This window comes from Entelurus aequoreus, linkage group LG25 (assembly GCF_033978785.1).
Source record: "Entelurus aequoreus isolate RoL-2023_Sb linkage group LG25, RoL_Eaeq_v1.1, whole genome shotgun sequence".
NCBI lineage: Eukaryota > Metazoa > Chordata > Actinopteri > Syngnathiformes > Syngnathidae > Entelurus > Entelurus aequoreus.
Genome location: NC_084755.1, coordinates 13,621,966 through 13,644,556, shown reverse-complemented (window position 1 = coordinate 13,644,556; position 22,591 = coordinate 13,621,966). Strand labels below are relative to the sequence as shown.

The window sequence follows — 22,591 nt, the reverse complement described above, 5'->3', positions numbered from 1 at the left end:
CTTTTCTCCTCCAAACATATTGCTGGATATTGTGGCCAAACAGCTCCATTTTTGTTTCATCTGACATCACATGGACAAAGACAAGACCTTCTGGAGGAAGACAGCCATGACATTATGTTCTTTACAAGTGTATGTCAACTTTTTGATCGCGACTGTATATATATTCCGAGCGCGATGATGTCACGTTTTCGATGGGAAAATGCATTTTTAGACAATATGATTTGCCTGAGCGGCTAGGACACACCGAGAGTAACAAGCGGTAGAAAATGGATTAGAAAGGACAGATTTAAAAAATAATAAAAACAATTTTAAATTTTAACTTGGGACTTTGGATGCTGGCGGGCCGGATCCGTAGTTTGGGGACCCCTGCTTTAGATGATTGGATCACCTTCCAAAATTATCTGAGGCACTTAGGTTGGGGTCTGATCATGACTGGACGTTGATAAGACACTAAGCTCGCCCCCTAGTGGTGGAAAATTATAACAATGCTAACTTCCTTCTGCATGCTCCGATCTTCCTGAAATTTTCGATGGCGGGTCTCGGCATCGGGTATGCTTGCAGACTCGTGGGAACCCAGAGTTGCACAAGGGCCCCCCTCAGCTTCAGTTATAACTGTGATTAGGAGGTTCCTGCCGCCAAACCAGTTGAGAACCACTGCTCCAGAGGTTCCACTTTACATTTTTGGATAAAACAAAATCTGTTGTTTTTTTACTTGCTTATCCACGGCTTTGATGGACTTTTTTTTTTGTTCCAGGCCAATGCCATAGGTCCTAACCTTTTGGTACCATTTCCAACAAAACTCCCAACAAGTCAGCAGTGAGGGTGCAACATTGTCCGATCCGAAGGTGACTTGTGCTTCTGCCCATTTGCGTCAGCATCTGTGATGATGATGATGATGATGATGATGATGATGTGGATAACAGCAAAAAGACACGCTTTATTTTCAATGTCAACAAAATTCTCCGTAAAGTTTGTATAGTTCTTGACGCCAGTTCGCCGCCATCGGTGAGCTTGAAGTGGATCGATATAAATAGCTGGTAAAGGACATGAGATGTGTACGTATCGTATAGATAACGGAGAAAGGCAGTGGAGGAGGTCACAGTGACTGTCACTGCCTCTTTTTCAAAATAGAGTCTGGTTTCTCACCACTTTTTTTTTTTTTTTACAAACATTCTTCCATCAGTAGTTCTCCGCTCTCACCCATCCAAGTGCTCGATGGATTTGAAGTGTGTGTGAGTCCTTTTAAAGCTCTCGTATCAAACAATTGTACAGTATTTTCTTCGTTCCGTCTCCTTTTGATGATCATGTTCCACCAAATGATTGTCATTAAATAAACATCACATTAATAAACCACACACACACACACACACACACACACACACACACGCACACACGCACTTAGCAGAGAGGAAAGATGTCTGTGATGTCGAGAATTGAGCTCTCAAAAGAAACTTGTTCTCAGTGTCCAAAGCTCTTATTTTGGAGAGCAGTGCGTCAAACGAAAGAGGAGAACCCCGCAGTGGGCGGCGGAGGGTTGGCGGCGCAGCCCAGGCTGCTGGGGGGCCGGTATTGGCTGGGGGGTTCCGAGGACATCAAGGAAGGGGTGGGAGTCCGGCTTCCTTTAGGCCTGAAAAGGGTGGCCTGGCCCGGGGGCTGCACCTGGGGCTGCGGGGACGGGGCGCTCTGGGGGACCAGGGGCGGCAGAGGGGGCACGGGAGGCGGGTGGGGTCGAGACTCCTGCTCCACGAGGGGCTCGGGCTGAGAGTAGCCGTACGCCGGCGGCCGAGAGACGCCCTTGGGCTGCCTCCGCCACGAGTTGTAGTAGGTGGGGTCGCTGATGTAGTGGCTCACGAAGGAGTGCGTCTTCTGGCGGCTCTGGTCCATCTCGTACTCGCTGTCGCTGCCCTGCAGACGTGTGGTTAGGACAGACAATAAGGAACGTTACACTTTCCACCCGCTAATGGCACTTTCTTCATAGTTCTGGATCTAAAAATTATGTGTACAGGTACAATTCACCACCGAAAATGGACATGTAGTCCTTTTAAGCTTGTTTTTTAAGGAGTGTCAGAAAATTTTGCAACGCCTACTCTCAGGCCATGTCTACCGTATTTTCGGACTATAAGTCGCAGTTTTTTTCATAGTTTGTGCGACTTATACTCAGGAGCGACTTATGTGTGAAATTATTAACACATTACCGTAAAATATCAAATAATATTATTTAGCTCATTCACGTAAGAGACTAGACGTATAAGATTTCATGGGATTTAGCGATTAGGAGTGACAGATTGTTTGGTAAACGTATAGCATGTTCTATATCAGCGGTTCTTAAAGGCCTACTGAAACCCACTACTACCGACCACGCAGTCTGATAGTTTATACATCAATGATGAAATCTTAACATTGCAACACATGCCAATACGGCCGGGTTAGATTACTAAAGTGCAATTTCAAATTTCCCGCGAAATATCCTGCTGAAAACGTCTCGGTATGATGACGCCTGCGCGTGACGTCACGGATTGTAGAGGACATTTTGGGACAGCATTGTGGCCAGCTATTAAGTCGTCTGTTTTCATCGCAAAACTCCACAGTATTCTGGACATCTGTGTTTGTGACTCTTTTGCAATTTGTTCAATGAACAATGGAGACAGCAAAGAAGAAAGCTGTAGGTGGGAAGCGGTGTATTAGCGGCCGGCTGCAGAAACACAAACACGTAGCCGGTGTTTCATTGTTTACATTCACGAAAGATGACTGTCAAGCTTTACCATTGGCCTGTGGAGAACTGGGACAACAGAGACTCTTACCAGGAGGACTTTGAGTTGGATGCGCAGACGTGGTACCGTGAGTACGTACGCAGCTGCGGCTTCCAAACATTTGATCGCTTGCCCGTACGTACGTGCCGCTATGTGTATGTCACGTACGTAACTTTGGGGACTTTGGGGAAATATATGTGCTGTATGAACTTTGGGGAGGTGAACGGTACTTTGGGCTGTGGGATTGAGTGTGTTGTGCAGGTGTTTGAGTTGTGTTGGCGGGTTATATGGACGGGAGGGGGGAGGTGTTTGTTATGCGGGATTAATTTGTGGCATGCCCTCTAGTCCTTCACTCTCACTTTCCTCATCCACGAATCTTTCATCCTCGCTCAAATTAATGGGGGAATCGTCGCTTTCTCGGTCCGAATCGCTCTCGCTGCTGGTGGCCATGATTGTAAACAATGTGCAGATGTGAGGAGCTCCACAACCTGTGACGTCACGCTACTTCCGGTACAGGCAAGGCTTTTTTTATCAGCGACCAAAAGTTGCAAACTTTATCGTCGATGTTCTCTACTAAATCCTTTCAGCAAAAATATGGCAATATCGCGAAATGATCAAGTATGGCACATAGAATGGACCTGCTATCCCCGTTTAAATAAGAAAATCGCATTTCAGTAGGCTTTTAACCTTGTTGGAGGTACCGAACCCCAACAGTTTCATATGCGCATTCACCGAACCCTTCTTTAGTGAAAAAAATTTTTTTTTTTTTTTTTCAAATTCAAGAAAAAGTTATAGGTTTTTGGTAACACTTTATTATGGGGAACATATTCTAAGTAACAAAGACTTAATTTTGAGTTTTTTAGACACTATGGGAACATATTCTAAGTAACAAAGACTTAATTTTGAGTTTTTTAGACACTATGGGAACATATTCTAGTAACAAAGACTTAATTTAGAGTTGTTTGGTTAGGGTTAGGGTTAGAGGGTTAGGGCCAGGGTTAGAGGGTTAGGGTTATAATAAGGCATTAATAAGTACTTAATAATGACTAGTTAAGAGCCAATATGTTACTAATTTGCATGTTAATAAGCAACTAATTAATGGTGAATATGTTCCCCAGACTAAAGTGTTACCATGTTTTTTTTACTGGTGCACAAAATGAACCGTGCATGAACATCACCTTGTTCAAAGAACAAAACCAACACAGTGCATAAACTCACAACAAATTACACACCTGCAAATCGGTGTGACTTCTGCTGTTGCCGTATCCGTAATACGCCGATTTGGAGAAGTTTTTATTTACACGATGAGTCGGGTGTGTCTTGACCTCCGCCGAACCCCTGAGCCCGACTCACCGAACCCCTAGGGTTCGATCGAACCCAGGTTAAGAACCACTGTTCTATATGTTATAGTTATTTGAATGACTCTTACCATAATATGTTACGTTAACATACCAGGCACGTTCTCAGTTGGTTATTTATGCGTCATATAACGTACACTTATTCAGCCTGTTGTTCACTATTCATTATTTATTTTTAAATTGCCTTTCAAATGTCTATTCTTGGTGTTGGCTTTCATCAAATAAATTTCCCCAAAAAATGTGACTTATAGAAATGGACATTGAAACAGTGTAGGTCTGACTTGGTAGGATATGTACAGCGAGCAGTGAACATAGTGAGCTCAGAAAGCATAAGAACAAGTATATACATTTGATTATTTACATTTGATTAATTACAATCCGGGGAGGTGGGATGTGGTGGGGGGAGGGTGTTAGGCTAGGCTTGTAGTTGCCTGGAGGTGTTCTTTTAGTGCGGTTTTGAAGGAGGTTCGAGATGCACTTTCTTTTACACCTGTTGAGAGTGCATTCCATATTGATGTGGCATAGAAGGAAAATGAGTTAAGATCTTTGTTAGATCGGAATCTGGGTTTAACATGGTTTGTGGAGCTCCCCCTGGTGTTGTGGTTATGGTTAAGACCGCGCCCCACACAGGAAGCGACGTCAGAAAGAACGCGCCGCAGCCAGCTTCATAATAAAGCTGTTTCGTAACTCGGAGCTAACCACTGGAAATATGGAGGCGAGTCATCCAGACATGCCCGTGTTTCTCCTTCTTCTACATGTACAGACGCTTGTGGAAATCACACATGAATACCTTAAAAGCCTACTGAAATGAAATTTTCTTATTTAAACGGGGATAGCAGATCCATTCTATGTGTCATACTTGATCATTTCGCGATATTGCCATATTTTTGCTGAAAGGATTTAGTAGAGAACAACGACGATAAAGTTTTGCTCGCTGATAAAAAAAAGCCTTGCCTGTACCGGAAGTAGCGTGACGTCACAGGTTGAAAGGCTCCTCACATTTGCACATTGTTTACACCAGCAGTGAGAGCGATTCGGACCGAGAAAGCGACGATTACCCCATTAATTTGAGCCAGGATAAAAGATTCGTGGATGAGGAACGTGAGAGTGAAGGATTAGAGTGCAGTGCAGGACGTATCTTTTTTCGCTCTGACCGTAACTTAGGTACAATGGCTCATTAGATTCCACACTTTCTCCTTTTTCTATTGTGGATCACGGATTTGTATTTTAAAACACCTCGGATACTATATCCTCTTGAAAATGAGAGTCGAGAACGCGAAATGGACATTCACAGTGACTTTTATCTCCACGACAATACATCGGCGAAGCACTTTACTTACGGCGCTAACGTGATAGCATCGTGCTTAAATGCAGATAGAAACAAAAGAAATAAGCCCCTGACTGGAAGGATAGACAGAAGATCAACAATACTACCAAACTCTGGACCTGTAACCACACGGTTAATGCTGTGCCGCCTGGTGAAGCCTAGCAATGCTGTTGCTAACGACGCCATTGAAGCTAACTTAGCTACGGGACCTCGACAAAGCTATGCTAAAAACATTAGCTCTCCACCTACACCAGCTCTCATCTGCTCATCACGACCCGTGCTCACCTGCGTTCCAGCGATCGACGGCGCGACGAAGGACTTCACCCGATCATCGATGCGGTCGGCGTCCCGGAGACTGAGGAAGTCAAGGTGAGGACAGCGGCACGGCGGCAGGTGTTGTAGCTTTCGACGACACCCCGGCCGCCGTCAGAGTCGGCAAGAAACATATATTTACCCAAAGTTACGTACGTGACATGCACATAGCGACACGAGCGGACGGGCAAGCGATCAAATGTTTGGAAGAAAGCAGCGTACTCACGGTAGCGCGTCTGCTATCCAACTCAAAGTCCTCCTGGTTGTGTTGCTGTAGCCAGCCGCTAATACACCGATCCCACCTACAGCTTTCTTCTTTGCAGTCTCCATTGTTAATTGAACAAATTGCAAAAGATTCACCAACACAGATGTCCAGAATACTGTGGAATTTTGCGATGAAAACAGAGCTGTTTGTATTGGATACAATGTGTCCCAATACTTCCGCTTCAACGATTGACGTCACGCGCATACGTCATCATACATAGACGTTTTCAGCCGGAAGTTTCCTGGGAAATTTAAAATTGCACTTTATAAGTTAACCCGGCCGTATTGGCATGTGTTGCAATGTTAAGATTCCATCATTGATATATAAACTATCAGACTGCGTGGTCGGTAGTAGTGGGTTTCAGTAGGCCTTTAAGAGAAAGCGATTGCGATTTTGGAAAACCTTGTTACATTGTTTAATGCATCCAGCGGGGCATCACAACAAAATTAGGCATAATAATGTGTTAATTCCATGACTGTATACACTACCGTTCAAAAGTTTGGGGTCACCCAAACAATTTTGTAGAATAGCCTTCATTTCTAAGAACAAGAATAGACTGTCGAGTTTCAGATGAAAGTTCTCTTTTTCTGGCCATTTTGAGCGTTTAATTGACCCCACAAATGTGATGCTCCAGAAACTCAATCTGCTCAAAGGAAGGTCAGTTTTGTCGCTTCTGTAACGAGCTAAACTGTTTTCAGATGTGTGAACATGATTGCACAAGGGTTTTCTAATCATCAATTAGCCTTCTGAGCCAATGAGCAAACACATTGTACCATTAGAACACTGGAGTGATAGTTGCTGGAAATGGGCCTCTATACACCTATGTAGATATTGCACCAAAAACCAGACATTTGCAGCTAGAATAGTCATTTACCACATTAGCAATGTATAGAGTGTATTTCTTTCAAGTTAAGACTAGTTTAAAGTTATCTTCATTGAAAAGTACAGTGCTTTTCCTTCAAAAATAAGGACATTTCAATGTGACCCCAAACTTTTGAACGGTAGTGTATATCGGTATCGGTTGATATCGGAATCGGTAATTAAGAGTTGGACAATATCGGAATATTGGATATTGGCAAAAAAGCCATTATCGGACATCTGTAACTATATTGGTATTGCACAGCATAGAGAGAAAAACTTAATCTTCATGCTCTGTTTGTCATGGACACAGGGGCGCCGAAAAGGGGGGGTAAAGGAGACGGATTCTAGGGGCCCATGATGGAGGGGGGCCCAGAGAGGCCCCTAATGATGATGAAATTATAATACAGGGGGCCCTGTAAAGATTCTTTTCATGGGGCCCAAAATCCCTAGCGGCGCCCCTGCATGGACACATGCTGAATTGACAATAAAAAGACTCTTGAATATTGAAAAAATAAATATGTTTCTTGCAGTATTCTGACTTTGTAGTGTCAAACATGCATTGAATGATCCTTTGGAACCCAGCAAAGGTGGCCATGTTTTGTGGAAATCTGTGTACAAATAATTAGGGATCTTGCACTTACTGCACAGTGACGTTTGGTTGATAACGACTCGTAATACCATTAAGGACAAATAATGATCTATGAATGTAAATGTCGAGATAATTGCTCCTACTGGGTATTGCCCTCGCATTCATACAGCACGTCACTCCCAGCTGCACGCCGTAGTAGGACAGCGACTACAATGAGGACTAATGTGTTCGTGTGCGACGGCGGAGAGACGCCACCGCATAATTGTGCTCCGAGGTACAGCAGTCCTGGCTGTGCAACACAAACAGTTAAAAGAGAGCAATTACGCCTTTGCGTGCCTGACAAGTCGCTGGCCTTTTATTGTTCCTGCTGCAGCTTAACAGTTGTCGACGCATCGTTTATTTGCACAAGTGGCAGGTAAACAGTAGAAGGCTCTTTTTTCTTTTCTTCTTTGCAAAGACGGAAAAGAGAAGAACAACACGCGTTTTTGAGTGTCTCTCCCAAAAGAGCAGTTTATTCAAACCGAGTTGAATGAGCAATGCTTCCGGAGTGTTCCGGTGGAAGACAAATTGGTCGGGGAGATTTGGCGTGCTGTGTAGAAGAGAAGACATTTGTAGGAATCTAGTTAGCTGGGTTCCTCACACATAACGACGCCAACTCTGGGAGCTGGTGTAACGTTTCCTGTTTGAAGCCGAACCATTAAAGATTGCTTCTCACAATAGGATTCAATGTTGGCCATAATCACTCCAAATAACATCCTTTAGAGTCAGGAGCGGTAAAACACATTTTTTATTATTTAATATGGTTTCTTTAGAAGGACAAACATGACACAAACCTTCCTAATTGTTAGAAATCATACTGTTTACACTAAACATGCTTCACTGATGTGAGTATTTAGCGATCGCCGTTTTGTCCTACTAATTTTGGCGGTCCTAGAACTCCCCATAATTTGTTTACAAGTACAACTTTCTCTGATGCTGCCACAGGAAAGACGTGTTTTAGACCACCCCTTTGTCTCATTTTGTCCACCAAACTTTTTATGCTGTGCGTGAATGCACAAAGGTGCACTTTGTTGATGTTATTGACTTGTGTGGAGTGCTTATCAGTAGAGTTGTCCGATAATATCGGACTGCCGATATTATCGGCCGATAAATGCTTTAAAATGTAATATCGAAAATTATTGGTATCGGTTTCAAAAAGTAAAATTTTTGACTTTTTAAAACGCAGCTATACGGAGTGGTACACGGACGTAGGGAGAAGTACAGAGCGCCAATAAACCTTAAAGGCACTGCCTTTGCGTGCCCGCCCACTCACATAATATGCGCCACACTGTGAACCCACACCAAACAAGAATGACAAACACATATCGGGAGAACATCCGCAACGTAACACAACATAAACACAACAGAACAAATACCCAGAACCCCTTTTAGCACTAACTCTTCCGGGACGCTACAATATACACCCAAATTCCAAGCTGCTGTTTTGAGGCATGTTAAAAAAAATAATGCACTTTGTGACTTCAATAATAAATATGGCAGTGCCATGTTGGCATTTTTTTCCATAACTTGAGTTGATTTATTTTGGAAAACCTTGTTACATTGTTTAATGCATCCAGCGGGCCATCACAACAAAATTAGGCATAATAATGTGTTAATTCCACGACTGTATATATTGGTATCGGTTGATATCGGAATCGGTAATTAAGAGTTGGACAATATCGGAATATCAGATATCGGTAAAAAAGCCATTATCGGACATCTCTACTCATGACACATTATCTGTATGTAATATTGGCTACATTTCTCGTAGTTGTTTGTGAGCCATGTTGTTCCAGACCACAGCAAACGTCACCCAGCTCGCAAAGATTGTAATAAATAAATAAATAACGGTTTCCAATGTTGTAAAAATGTGTAGAATAAAAATTACATTCCTAGTCTGGTCTTTATAGAGCCTGCGTACCACTAGAGGTACACGTACCACAGTTTGAGAATCACTGCCATAGGAGACAAAGTGGGTTGTAAGGTGGAGGTGAGTCGTTGCCTACCTGAGAGTCTGAGATCTCGGAGGGCTTCTCAGTCAGACTGCTGCTCTCTGCTGGAATCAGGTCGTTATATTTGGCGCTCACGTCCTCGTCAGAGTAATGAAGACTTCCAGGACTGGGCCTCGGTGGCGACCTGAACCAAAGTACAAGATAGGGAGTGAGAGGTATGACAACGCAAGCCAAAACAGAACGTAGCGTGGATATGTACGATAAGCGATATTTCTATAATCCTTTTGGAGGCTTTTTCTTCAGATGTCTTTTACGTTTTAGAAAGCTCTGTCGGTGTTGTGACTGACACCACGGAGATGATAAATGAAAGGCAGACGTATCTTCATATTCCAGAAGAGCTCACAGTAGGGATAATAAAATACAGTGGGAAAAAAAAGGAAAATGGTAACGATGTTTGCTGGACTAGTTTTATATCATTTCATGTCATGTGACAACAGAATCCATCATGAAACAGAGGAGCAATGTATTGTCTCACTGCAATAAACAAGGGGTGTCCAAACTTTTTCCAGCGAGGGCCGCATAAATAGACTTTGAAGGATGCTGTATAGTAGACTGTATTTATGTTATTCACATGTGAATAATGCTGTATAATAGACTGTATTTATTTTATTCACATGTGAATAATGCTGTATAATAGACTGTATTTATGTTATTCACATGTGAATAATGCTGTATAATAGACTGTATTTATGTTATTCACATGTACATAATGCTGTATAATGGACTGTATTTATATTATTCACATGTAAATAATGCTGTATAATAGAATGTATTTATATTATTCACATGTAAATAATGCTGTATAATAGACTGTATTTATATTATTCGCATGTGAATAATGCTGTATAATAGACTGTATTTATGTTATTCACATGTGAATAATGCTGTATAATAGACTGTATTTATGTTATTCACATGTGAATAATATTGTATAATAGACAGTTTTTATGTTATTCACATGTGAATAATGCTGCATAATAGACTGTATTTATGTTATTCACATGTGAATAATGCTGTATAATAGACTATTTGTGTTATTCACATGTGAATAATGCTGTATAATAGACTGTATTTATGTTATTCACATGTGAATAATGCTGTATAATAGACTGTTTTTATGTTATTCACATGTGAATAATGCTGCATAATAGACTGTTTTTATGTTATTCACATGTGAATAATTCTGTATAATAGACTGTATTTGTGTTATTCACATGTGAATAATGCTGTATAATAGACTGTATTTTTGTTATTCACATGTGAATAATGCTGTATAATAGACTGTATTTATGTTATTCACATGTGAATGATGCTGTATAATAGACTGTATTTATGTTAATCACATGTGAATAATGCTGTATAATAGACTGTATTTATGTTATTCACATGTGAATAATGCTGTATAATAGACTGTATTTATGTTATTCACATGTGAATGATGCTGTATAATAGACTGTATTTATGTTATTCACATGTGAAAAATGCTTTATAATAGACTGTATTTATATTATTCACATGTAAATAATGCTGTATAATTGACTGTATTTATATTATTCACATGTGAATAATGCTGTATAATAGACTGTATTTATGTTATTCACATGTGAATAATGCTGTATAATAGACTGTATTTATATTATTAACATGTAAAAAATGCTGTATAATAGAATGTATTTATATTATTCACATGTAAATAATGCTGTATAATAGACTGTATTTATGTTATTCACATGTGAATAATGCTGTATAATAGACTGTTTTTATGTTATTCACATGTGAATAATGCTGCATAATAGACTGTATTTATGTTATTCACACGTGAATAATGCTGTATAATAGACTGCATTTATGTTATTCACATGTGAATAATGCTGTATAATAGACTGTATTTATACTATTCACATGTGAATAATGCTGTATAATAGACTGTATTTTTGTTATTCACATGTGAATAATGCTGCATAATAGACTGTATTTATGTTATTCACATGTGAATAATGCTGTATAATAGACTGTATTTATGTTATTCACATGTGAATAATGCTGTATAATAGACTGTATTTATGTTATTCACATGTGAATAATGCTGCATAATAGACTGTATTTATGTTATTCACACGTGAATAATGCTGTATAATAGACTGTATTTATGTTATTCACATGTGAATAATGCTGTATAATAGACTGTATTTATGTTATTCACATGTGAATAATGCTGTATAATAGACTGTATTTATGTTATTCACATGTGAATAATGCTGTATAATAGACTGTATTTATGTTATTCACATGTGAATAATGCTGCATAATAGACTGTATTTATGTTATTCACATGTGAATAATGCTGTATAATAGACTGTATTTATGTTATTCACATGTGAATAATGCTGTATAATAGACTGTATTTATGTTATTCACATGTGAATAATGCTGTATAATAGACTGTATTTATGTTATTCACATGTGAATAATGCTGTATAATAGACTGTATTTATGTTATTCACATGTGAATACTGCTATATATAATAGACTGTATTTATGTTATTCACATGTGCATAATGCTGTATAATAGACTGTATTTATGTTATTCACATGTGAGTAATGCTGTATAAATAATAAATGATAAATGGGTTATACTTGTATAGCGCTTTTCTACCTTCGAGGTACTCAAAGCGCTTTGACAGACTGTATTTATGTTATTCACATATGAATAATGCTGTAAAATAGACTGTATTTATGTTATTCACATGTGCATAATGCTGTATAATAGACTGTATTTATATTATTCACATGTGAATGATGCTGTATAATGGAATGTATTTATGTTATTCACATGTGAATAATGCTGTATAATAGACTATGTTATTCACATGTGAATAATTCTGTATAATAGACTGTATTTATATTATTCACATGTGAATAATGCTGTATAATAGACTGTATTCATGTTATTCACATGTGAATAATGCTGTATACTAGACTGTTTTTATGTTATTCACATGTGAATAATGCTGTAAAATAGACTGTATTTATGTTATTCACATGTGCATAATGCTGTATAATAGACTGTATTTATATTATTCACATGTGAATGATGCTGTATAATGGAATGTATTTATGTTATTCACATGTGAATAATGCTGTATAATAGACTATGTTATTCACATGTGACTAATGCTGTATAATAGACTATGTTATTCACATGTGAATAATGCTGTATACTAGACTGTTTTTATGTTATTCACATGTGAATAATGCTGCATAACAGACTGTATTTATGTTATTCACATGTGAATAATGCTGTATAATAGACTGTATTTATATTATTCACATGTGAATAATGCTGTATAATAGACTGTATTTATGTTATTCACATGTGAATAATGCTGTATAATAGACTGTATTTATATTATTCACATGTAAAAATACCGAAGTGTTTATTATCTATTGTGAGCGAACTGTGGTGCTGAATTTCCCCCAGGGATCAATAAATTACTTTTTATTCTATTCTATTCTATTCCAATATGTTACTAATTTGCATGTTAATAAGCAACTAATTAATGGTGAATATGTTCCCCATATTAAAGTGTCACCAAAATATCCATTGGCGTTCATGTAAAAATGCTCTGAAGATGCTCAGACGTTTAGCTGTTTGCAAAAAAAAAAACAAGGCCCTGAACACAGCAATGCTATTAGTCCTCCTTTTATGAGCTCAGGTCAAGTTTAAAAAAAAAAAAAAAAAATCGTCCTTCCTCAGGTCATTAAGTCCATAACGTGAAGATGAGAGAAAGAATTTGCACACTTCTCTTTCTTCTTCCTCCGCTGAAATGACGATGCGTTCAAGGGTAGTTAACGTTGCATCAGATGTCCGGGGAGCCCCACAATAAGGTCAGCGAGCTATATCCTCGGTATGCTCGGTATTCAAAAAAAAAAAGTAGGAGGGCTTTGAAAGACTTTGGTTGAAAGTCAAGGCAAAATATTGCATGAGCAGAGGCAGAGCAGACAAGCGTAAAAAACGGCGGCGTTGTCAAGCGTAATATTAATACATAAAGTTGCGGCGTAATATGAAATGAGATGCGTGCAGGGACTAAATCAATGAGGACGGCGGAAAGCTTAGTAGACACAATTTGACACAACAAAGGGACATCTCCTTTAGGTTAAAGGGGATTTACTCCAGTGGGCGGACTGAAGGAAGAAAAAACTACCAATTCTGACAAGTCCGACATTAAACAGGAAGACACCCTGTGGGGGGGATCACACAACAAAATACTTGGCAGTGAGCTTTGAATTATTTAAGGGGTTTTGCGTCGGTGTAGTAACTCACGCCTCGGTCCCTCGCCCTTTCATATGTACCCCCTCCTTTAACTCGGGCTTATGGGTCCACTCATTAGCAAAGAGCAGCGTGGCGGGCTGGAACTCTTCAAAGGGCGTCTTCTCGCAGGCTTCTTGACCTCCTTGTTGGAGGGGAAAAAAGTGAAAACAAACTCCTTTAAAAGATCTTACAGATGACGGCAACGCTTTTAACATAAAACCATAAACTTCTGTTGGATTTTGGATGGGTCATAGAAGTACAAACTCCAAAACCAGTGAAGTTGGCACGTTGTGTAAATCATAAATAAAAACAGAATAAGCTATATTCAATTGAATAGACTGCAAAGACAAGATACATAACGATCAAACTGGTAAACTTTGTAATTTTTTGCAAGTATTTTGCAAATTTGGAATTTGATGCCTGTAACATGTTTCCAAAAAGCTGGCACAAGTGGCAAAAAAGACTGAAAAAGTTGAGGAATGCTCATCAAACACTTATTTGGAACATCCCACAGGTGAACAGGCTAATTGGAAACAGGTGGGTGCCATGATTGGGTATAAAAGCAGCTTCCATGAAATGCTCAGTCATTCACCAACAGGGATGTGGCGAGGGTCACCACTTTGTGAACAAATGCATGAGCAAATCGTCCAAGAGTTGAAGAACAACATTTCTCAAAAAGATATTGCAAGGAATTTAGAGATTTCACAATCTACGGTCCGTAATATCATCAAAAGGTTCAGAGAATCTGGAGAAATCACTGCACATAAGCGATGATATTATGGACCTTCGATCCCTCAGGCGGTACCGCATCAAAAACCGACATCAGTGTGTAAAGGATATCACCACATGGGCTCAGGAACACTTCAGTAAACCACTGTCAGTAACTGCAGTTAATCGCTACATCTGTAAGTGCAAGTTAAAACTCGACTCTGCAAAGCCAAAGCCATTTATCAACAACACCCAGAAACGCCGCCGGCTTCGCTGGGCCCTAGCAAATCTAAGATGGACTGATAAAAAATGGAAAAGTGTTCTGTGGTCTGACGAGTCCACATGCATATATATATACAAACCCCGTTTCCATATGAGTTGGGAAATTGTGTTAGATGTAAATATAAACGGAATACAATGATTTGCAAATCCTTTTCAACCCATATTCAATTGAATGCACTACAAAGACAAGAAATTTGATGTTCAAACTCATAAACGTAACTTTTTTGTTGTAAATAATAATTAACTTAGAATTTCATGGCTGCAACACGTGCCAAAGTAGTTGGGAAAGAGCATGTTCACCACTGTGTTACATGGCCTTTCCTTTTAACAACACTCAGTAAACGTTTGGGAACTGAGGAGACACATTCTTTAAGCTTCTCAGGTGGAATTCTTTCCCATTTTTGCTTGATGTACAGCTTAAGTTGTTCAACAGTCCGGGGGTCTCCGTTGTGGTATTTTAGGCTTCATAATGCGCCACACATTTTCAATGGGAGACAAGTCTGGACTACAGGCAGGCCAGTCTAGTACCCGCACTCTTTTACTAATGAAGCCACGTTGATGCAACACGTCGCTTGGCATTGTCTTGCTAAAATAAGCAGGGGCGTCCATGGTAACGTTGCTTGGATGGCATTATATGTTGCTCCAAAACCTGTATGTACCTTTCAGCATTAATGGCGCCTTCACAGATGTGTAAGTTACCCATGTTTTGGGCACTAATACACCCCCATACCATCACAGATGCTGGCTTTTCAACTTTGCGCCTATAACAATCCAGATGGTTCTTTTCCTCTTTGGTCCGGAGGACACAACGTCCACAGTTTCCAAAAACAGTTTAAAATGTGGACTTGTCAGACCACAGAACACTTTTCCACTTTGTATCAGTCCATCTTAGATGAACTCAGGCCCAACGAAGCCTGTTGTTGATAAACGGTTTTTGGGTGTTGTTGATAAACGGTTTTTGCCTTGCATAGGAGAGTTTTAACTTGCACTTACAGATGTAGCGACCAACTGTAGTTACTGACAGTGGGTTTTTGAAGTGTTCCTGAGCCCATGTGGTGATATCCTTTACACACTGATGTCGCTTGTTGATGCAGTACAGCCTGAGCAATCGAAGGTCACGGGCTTAGCTGCTTACGTGCAGTGATTTCTCCAGATTCTCTGAACCCTTTGATGATATTACGGAGCGTAGATGGTGAAATCCCTAAATTCCTTGCAATAGCTGGTTGAGAAAGGTTTTTCTTAAACTGTTCAACAATTTGCTCACGCATTTGTTGACAAAGTGGTGACCCTCGCCCCATCCTTGTTTGTGAACGACTGAGCATTTCATGGAATCTACTTTTATACCCAATCATGGCACCCACCTGTTCCCAATTTGCCTGTTCACCTGTAGGATGTTCCAAATAAGTCTTTGATGAGCATTCCTCAACTTTATCAGTATTTATTGCCACCTTTCCCAACTTCTTTGTTAATGATTATTTGCAAAAAAAAAAAGTTTATCAGTTTGAACATCAAATATGTTGTCTTTGTAGCATATTCAACTGAATATGGGTTGAAAATTATTTGCAAATCATTGTGTTCCGTTTATATTTACATCTAACACAATTTCCCAACTCATATGGAAACGGGGTTTGTATATATATATATTTTATTTACAATAAAAAATTAAAAAATTAAAAAATAAATTATATATATATATATATATATATATATATATATATATATATATATATATATATATATATATATATATATATATATATATATATATATATATATATATATATATACACACACACACACACACACACACAGTACAGGCCAAAAGTTTGGACACACGTGTCATTCAATGGTTTTTCATTATTTTCATGACTATTTACATTGTAGATTGTCACTGAAGGCATCAAAACTATGAATGAACACATGTGGAGTTATGTACTTAACCCAAAAAAAAGGGAAATAACTGAAAACATGTTTTATATTGTAGTTTCTTCAAAACAGCCACCCTTTGCTCTGATTACTGTTTTGCACACTCTTGGCATTCTCTCGATGATCTTCAAGAGGTGTAAATAGTCATGAAAAATAAAGAAAACACATTGAAATGAGGTGTGTCCAAACTTTTGGCCTGCACTCTATATATATATATATATATATATATATATATATATATATATATATATATATATATATATATATATATATATATATATATACACAGGCCAAATTTTTTTCAACCAATGTGACCCCCCTTAGTCAAAAAGTTTGGGGACCCCTGCTCTATAGTCTGAAAAAATATGGTAAATACGTTTATTATGACATTATGTGTTGTACACGCCGACGTGTTAGGAATACATGATATAGGTAGGTTGAGTCGACTTAAGAGATTTTCTTTGGCTGTCACGCCGCGCAGATTTTGTAACAACTCTTATCGAGTGTTTAACCAAACATGACCGAACCTGACAAAGTCCAGCCGACGGCTTAAAGGATGTGCTCACATATCAACGCTGTCTTAATCCTCACGGCACGGAGAGAGAAGCCCAAAAACTTGGACCCCAACTTTGACGGCGGACACATAACGAGTACACGGCCAAGCTTATGAATGCTAATTAGCTGCTTTTGTGCCGCCTCCTTCATAGGAACGATTGCCACATTCATACTGCTGAATATCAACCATGGGAGCGGAAAAAGGGGGGGGGGGGGGGTCCGAGTCGGCAGCTGGGCTCATTGAGGTTTGTTTCTTCCCCCAGCATAGAGAATGTATTGTGAAGGACGACAGGAAAGCATAACAGTGTGCAAGAATCATAACTCTCCGTTGGGAGTAAGAAAAGTTTTGTGAACACAGGAAGTGAGTTCACTGACCGTGTGTAGATGCCGTTCTTGCGGCAAAAGGAGTTTTTCACCGAGAGGCGCCTGTTGTTGAGCTCCAGCGACGGGAAGCGGCCCTCGTCCAGGTGCACCATCTCGCCGTGGGTCAGCGGCAGCGCTGTGCAGTTGGAGTGGTTGCCTGAGGAGAGGCGGGAAGACCAGAATGGTATAAAGATCCGTGTTAAAGTGAAAACCGCGCACCAGTTTTTCATGCACTGCAAAAAGTCAGTGTTCAAAAACAAGAAAAAAAATACAAAAATGAGGGGTATTTTATTTGAACTAAGCAAAATTATCTGCCAATAGAACAAGAAAATTTGGCTTGTCAAGACTTTCCAAAACAAGTAAAATTAGCTAACCTCAATGAACCCAAAAATACCTTAAAATAAGTACCCTATTTTTCGGAGTATAAGTCGCTCCGGAGTATAAGTCGCACCGGCCGAAAATGCATAATAAAGAAGGAAAAAAACATATATAAGTCGCACTGGAGTATAAGTCGCCTTTTTTGGGGAAATTTATTTGATAAAAGCCAATAAAATAATTAAAGAATAGTGAACAACAGGCTAAATGAGTGTACGTTATATGAGGCATAAATAACCAACTGAGAACGTGCCTGGTATGTTAACGTAACATATTATGGTAAGAGTCATTCAAATAACTATAACATATAGAACATGCTATATGTTTACCAAACAATCTGTCATCGCTAAATCCCATGAAATCTTATACGTCTAGTCTCTTACGTGAATGAGCTAAATAATATTTGATATCTTACGGTAATGTGTTAATAATTTCACACATAAGTCGCTCCTGAGTATAAGTCGAACCCCCGGCCAAACAATGAAAAAAACTGTGACTTATAGTCAGAAAAATACGGTATATTCTCACTAATAACAAGTGTACTTTTCTTGGTAGAAAAAAAAGAGACCTTTTTGTTCAGTATGTTGAAAAATATTCTTAAATTAAGTAAATGCTAGTGCATTATCTTGACATAATGATATGCACTCAGCATTACATTTCTTGAAACCAGCAAACTTAATTTATTGTTCTTAATGGAAAGGCAACAAGGCAAGCGCTTGTCTCTCTCGGGGTCTCCTAGCCACTCTGGCAAATCATATTGTCTAAAAATGCATTTTTCCATCGATAACATGACATCATCACGCCAAGTGCGTGCTTTTTCAGTCAATTAGTGTGCATATATACAGCCCGGCCCCCGGACAACATTTTTTTAATTGGAATTTTGAGGAATTTATCTGGATGTGCATGAACTATTTCTGTTCAAAATTGTTTGAAATGTCAAACTTTTAAATATTAGCTGTCAGTTTACTGTACTGTGCCAACTGTACTACTATATGAGTACGCATTTTCTATTGTTTCATTGAAAATAAAACAGCTACCGGTAAGTCAATTTGGCTGTCATCTGTTTTAATTATGAGACACAATTGTGTCAAAGTCATGATTTTTTTAAAATAAATTATTACTTTAAAAAAGTAGTTTTATACTTGTGAGTGTTGATGACACAGCTTTGCAACAGTTGATATTCTAGTTCCAAGCATGTTTTACTCAATATAGGTCATCAAATCTCAGCAACAAGCTGTAATATCTTACTGAGATCATTTAGGACCAAAACCCTTAAAACAAATAAAAGACTCTAACATAAAATCTGCTTAGTGAGAAGAATTATCTTATCAGACAGAAAATAAGCAAATATCACCCTTATTTGAGATATTTAATCTTACTTAGATTTCAGTTTTTGCAGTGTGGCTTTCAAAAGGTTTAGCTTCTTCCTACACTGCAAAAACTGAAATCTAAGTAAGATGAAATATCTCAAATAAGGGTGATATTTGCTTATTTTCTGTCTGATAAGATAATTCTTCTCACTAAGCAGATTTTATGTTAGAGTGTGTGGGGTGGGGCGTGGCCTGCGGACCTGAAGCGAAGCGGGGTGTGTCAGGATCGGCTTCGAGATTAGTGACAGGTGCGTGGATGACACAGCTGTGAGTGTTTGTCTGATTACCTGTCGCTCTGTTAAAGGCAGCAGTCGGGAAGGAAAGGAGGATGTTGATGGTGGAGAACGAGCGAGATAAACTTTAACATGGCTGAAAAAGCACAGATTATTGCAAAATAAATCATTGTTCGCAAAGATGAATACGGCTGTCATGCGCGTCATTGGTGGTCCAGAGAACCCGGAGAAGCAAGACCTCCACAGAGTGTTTCACTTGTTTTAAGTGTTTTGGTCCTAAATGATCTCAGTAAGATAGTACAGCTTGTTGCTGAGATTTGATGACCTATATTGAGTAAAACATGCTTGAAACTAGAATATCAACTGTTGCAAAGCTGTGTCATCAACACTCACAAGTATAAAAATACTTTTTTTAAAGTAATCATTTCTTATTTCAAGCATATAAAAAAAACAACATGATTTTGACACAATTGTGTCTCATAATTAAAACAGATGACAGCCAAATGGACTTTGCTGTTTTATTTTCAATGAAACAATAGAAAATACGTACTCATGTAGTAGTACAGTAGGCACAGTACAGTAAACTGATAGTTAATATTTAAACATTTAACATGTGACATTTCAAACTATTTTGAACAGAAATAGTTCATGCACATTCAGGTAAATTATTAAAAATTACAATTAAAAAAAATTGGCTGGGGGTCGGGCTGTATATATATATATATATATATATATATATATATATATATATATATATATATATATATATATATATATATATATATATATATACAGTATATATATATTTCTCGCGCACTAATTGACTGAAAGAGCATGCACTTGCCGCGATGATGTCATGTTATCAATGGGAAAATGCATTTTTAGACAATATGATTTGCCTGAGCGGCTAGGAGACCCGAGAATAACAAGCGGTTGCCTTGTTGCCTTTCCATTAAGAACAATAAACTTGTTTTTAGTGTAAGTTTGCTGGTTTCAAGAAATGTAATGCCGGGCGCATATCATTTTGTCAAGATAATGGCACTAGCATTTACTTAATTTAAGAATATTTTTCAACATATTGAGAAAAAAGGTCTCATATTTTTTTTTTCTATCAAAAAAAGTGCACTTGTTATTAATGAGAATATACTCATTTTAAGGTATTTTTGGGTTCATTGAGGTTAGCTAATTTTACTTGTTTTGGAAAGTCTTGACAAGCCAAATTTTCTTGTTCTATTGGCAGATAATTTTCCTTAGTTCAAGTAAAATACCCCTAATTTTTGTATATTTTTTTTCTTGTTTTTGAACACTGACTTTTTGCAGTGTACTCCTTCTTGGACAAAACCCAAAACCAGTGAAGTTGGCATGTTGCGTAAATGGTAAATAAAAACAGAATACAATGATTTGCAAATCCTTTTCAACTTATATTCAATTGAGTACACTGCAAAAAACAAGATTTTTAAAAAATATATTTTTTTATTGATTAATCCAACAAAATAATACACAATAACACCGTAACAATGCAAAAAACCAACAATCCGGCCCAGCAACATTCAGAATAGCAATAAACAGAGCAATTGAGAGGACACACAAACATGACACAAAACAATCCAAAAGTAGTCAAACAAAAACGGATATTATCAACAACAGTATCAATATTAATAACAATTTCAACATAGCAGTGATTAGAAATCCCTCATTGACATTATCAAAAAAAAAAAAAAAATTTAAAAAATGAACAATAGTGTCACTACGCTGACTTTTTTTAGGCAAGTTTGCAGCCGAAAGCCTCAGTCATACAACTTGATATTAGACACATACTAACTATTAGCATGCTATTTTTTTTTTTAACAAATATTGCTTAAATATTCTAACTGTTAGCATGCTAACGTTAGTATTTAAGTTCGGCTTGCGCCTTGCGCATTACAGCATCCACACGAAATGTCTCCCGAAATTGCATATCCTACAAAACCCAAAACCAGTGAAGTTGGCACGTTGTGTAAATGGTAAATAAAAACAGAATACAATGATTTGCAAATCCTTTTCAACTTATATTCAATTGAATAGACTGCAAAGACAAGATATTTAATGTTCCAACAGAGAAACGTAATTTTTTTTTTGCAAATAATCATTAACTTAGAATTTAATGGCAGTAACACATTGCAAAAAAGTTGGCACAGGGGCATTTTTACCACTGTGTTACATGGCCTTTCCTTTTAACAACACTCAGTAAACGTTTGGGAACTGAGGAGACCAATTTTTGAAGCTTTTCAGGTGCAATTATTTCCCATTCTTGCTTGATGTACAGCTTAAGTTGTTCAACAGTCGGGGGTCTCTGTTGTGGTATTTTAGGCTTCATAATGCTCCACACATTTTCAATGGGAGACAGGTCTGAACTACAGGCAGGCCAGTCTAGTACCTGCACTGTTTTACTATGACGCCACGCTGTTGTAAAATGTGGCTTGGCATTGTCTTGCTGAAATAAGCAGGGGCGTCCATGATAACGTTGCTTGGATGGCAACATATGTTGCTCCAAAACCTGTATGTACCTTTCAGCATTAATGGTGCCTTCACAGATGTGTAAGTTACCCATGCCTTGGGCACTAATACACCCCCATACCATCACAGATGCTGGCTTTTCAACTTTGTGCCTACAACAATCCGGATGGTTCTTTTCCTCTTTGTTCTGGAGGACACAACGTTGACAGTTTCCAAAAACAATTTGAAATGTGGACTCGGCAGACCACAGAACACTTTTTCACTTTGCATCAGTCCATTTTAGATGAGCTCGGGCCCAGCGAAGCCGGCACCGTTTCTGGGTGTTGTTGATAAAATGGCTTTCGCTTTGCATAGTAGAGTTTTAACTTGCACTTACAGATGTAGAGAACAACTTTAGTTACTGACAGTGGTTTTCTGAAGTGTTCCTGAGCCCATGTGGTGATATCCTTTACACACTG

General features: G+C 38.5%; 1 protein-coding gene across 1 annotated transcript in view; it reads right to left on the bottom strand.

The window, feature by feature from the left end:
* Positions 1-899: 899 nt before the first annotated feature.
* Positions 900-22,591, bottom strand: part of sdk2a (sidekick cell adhesion molecule 2a) — a 405,582-nt gene continuing 383,890 nt past the window's right edge. Inside the window, exons 44-46 of the mRNA XM_062036709.1 lie at positions 17,672-17,816; positions 9,508-9,637; positions 900-1,905 (exon numbers count right to left, since the gene is read on the bottom strand). Coding sequence (XP_061892693.1) covers positions 1,495-1,905; positions 9,508-9,637; positions 17,672-17,816 — 686 coding nt within the window. The 3' untranslated portion in view covers positions 900-1,494. The remainder of the gene's footprint in view (positions 1,906-9,507; positions 9,638-17,671; positions 17,817-22,591) is intronic.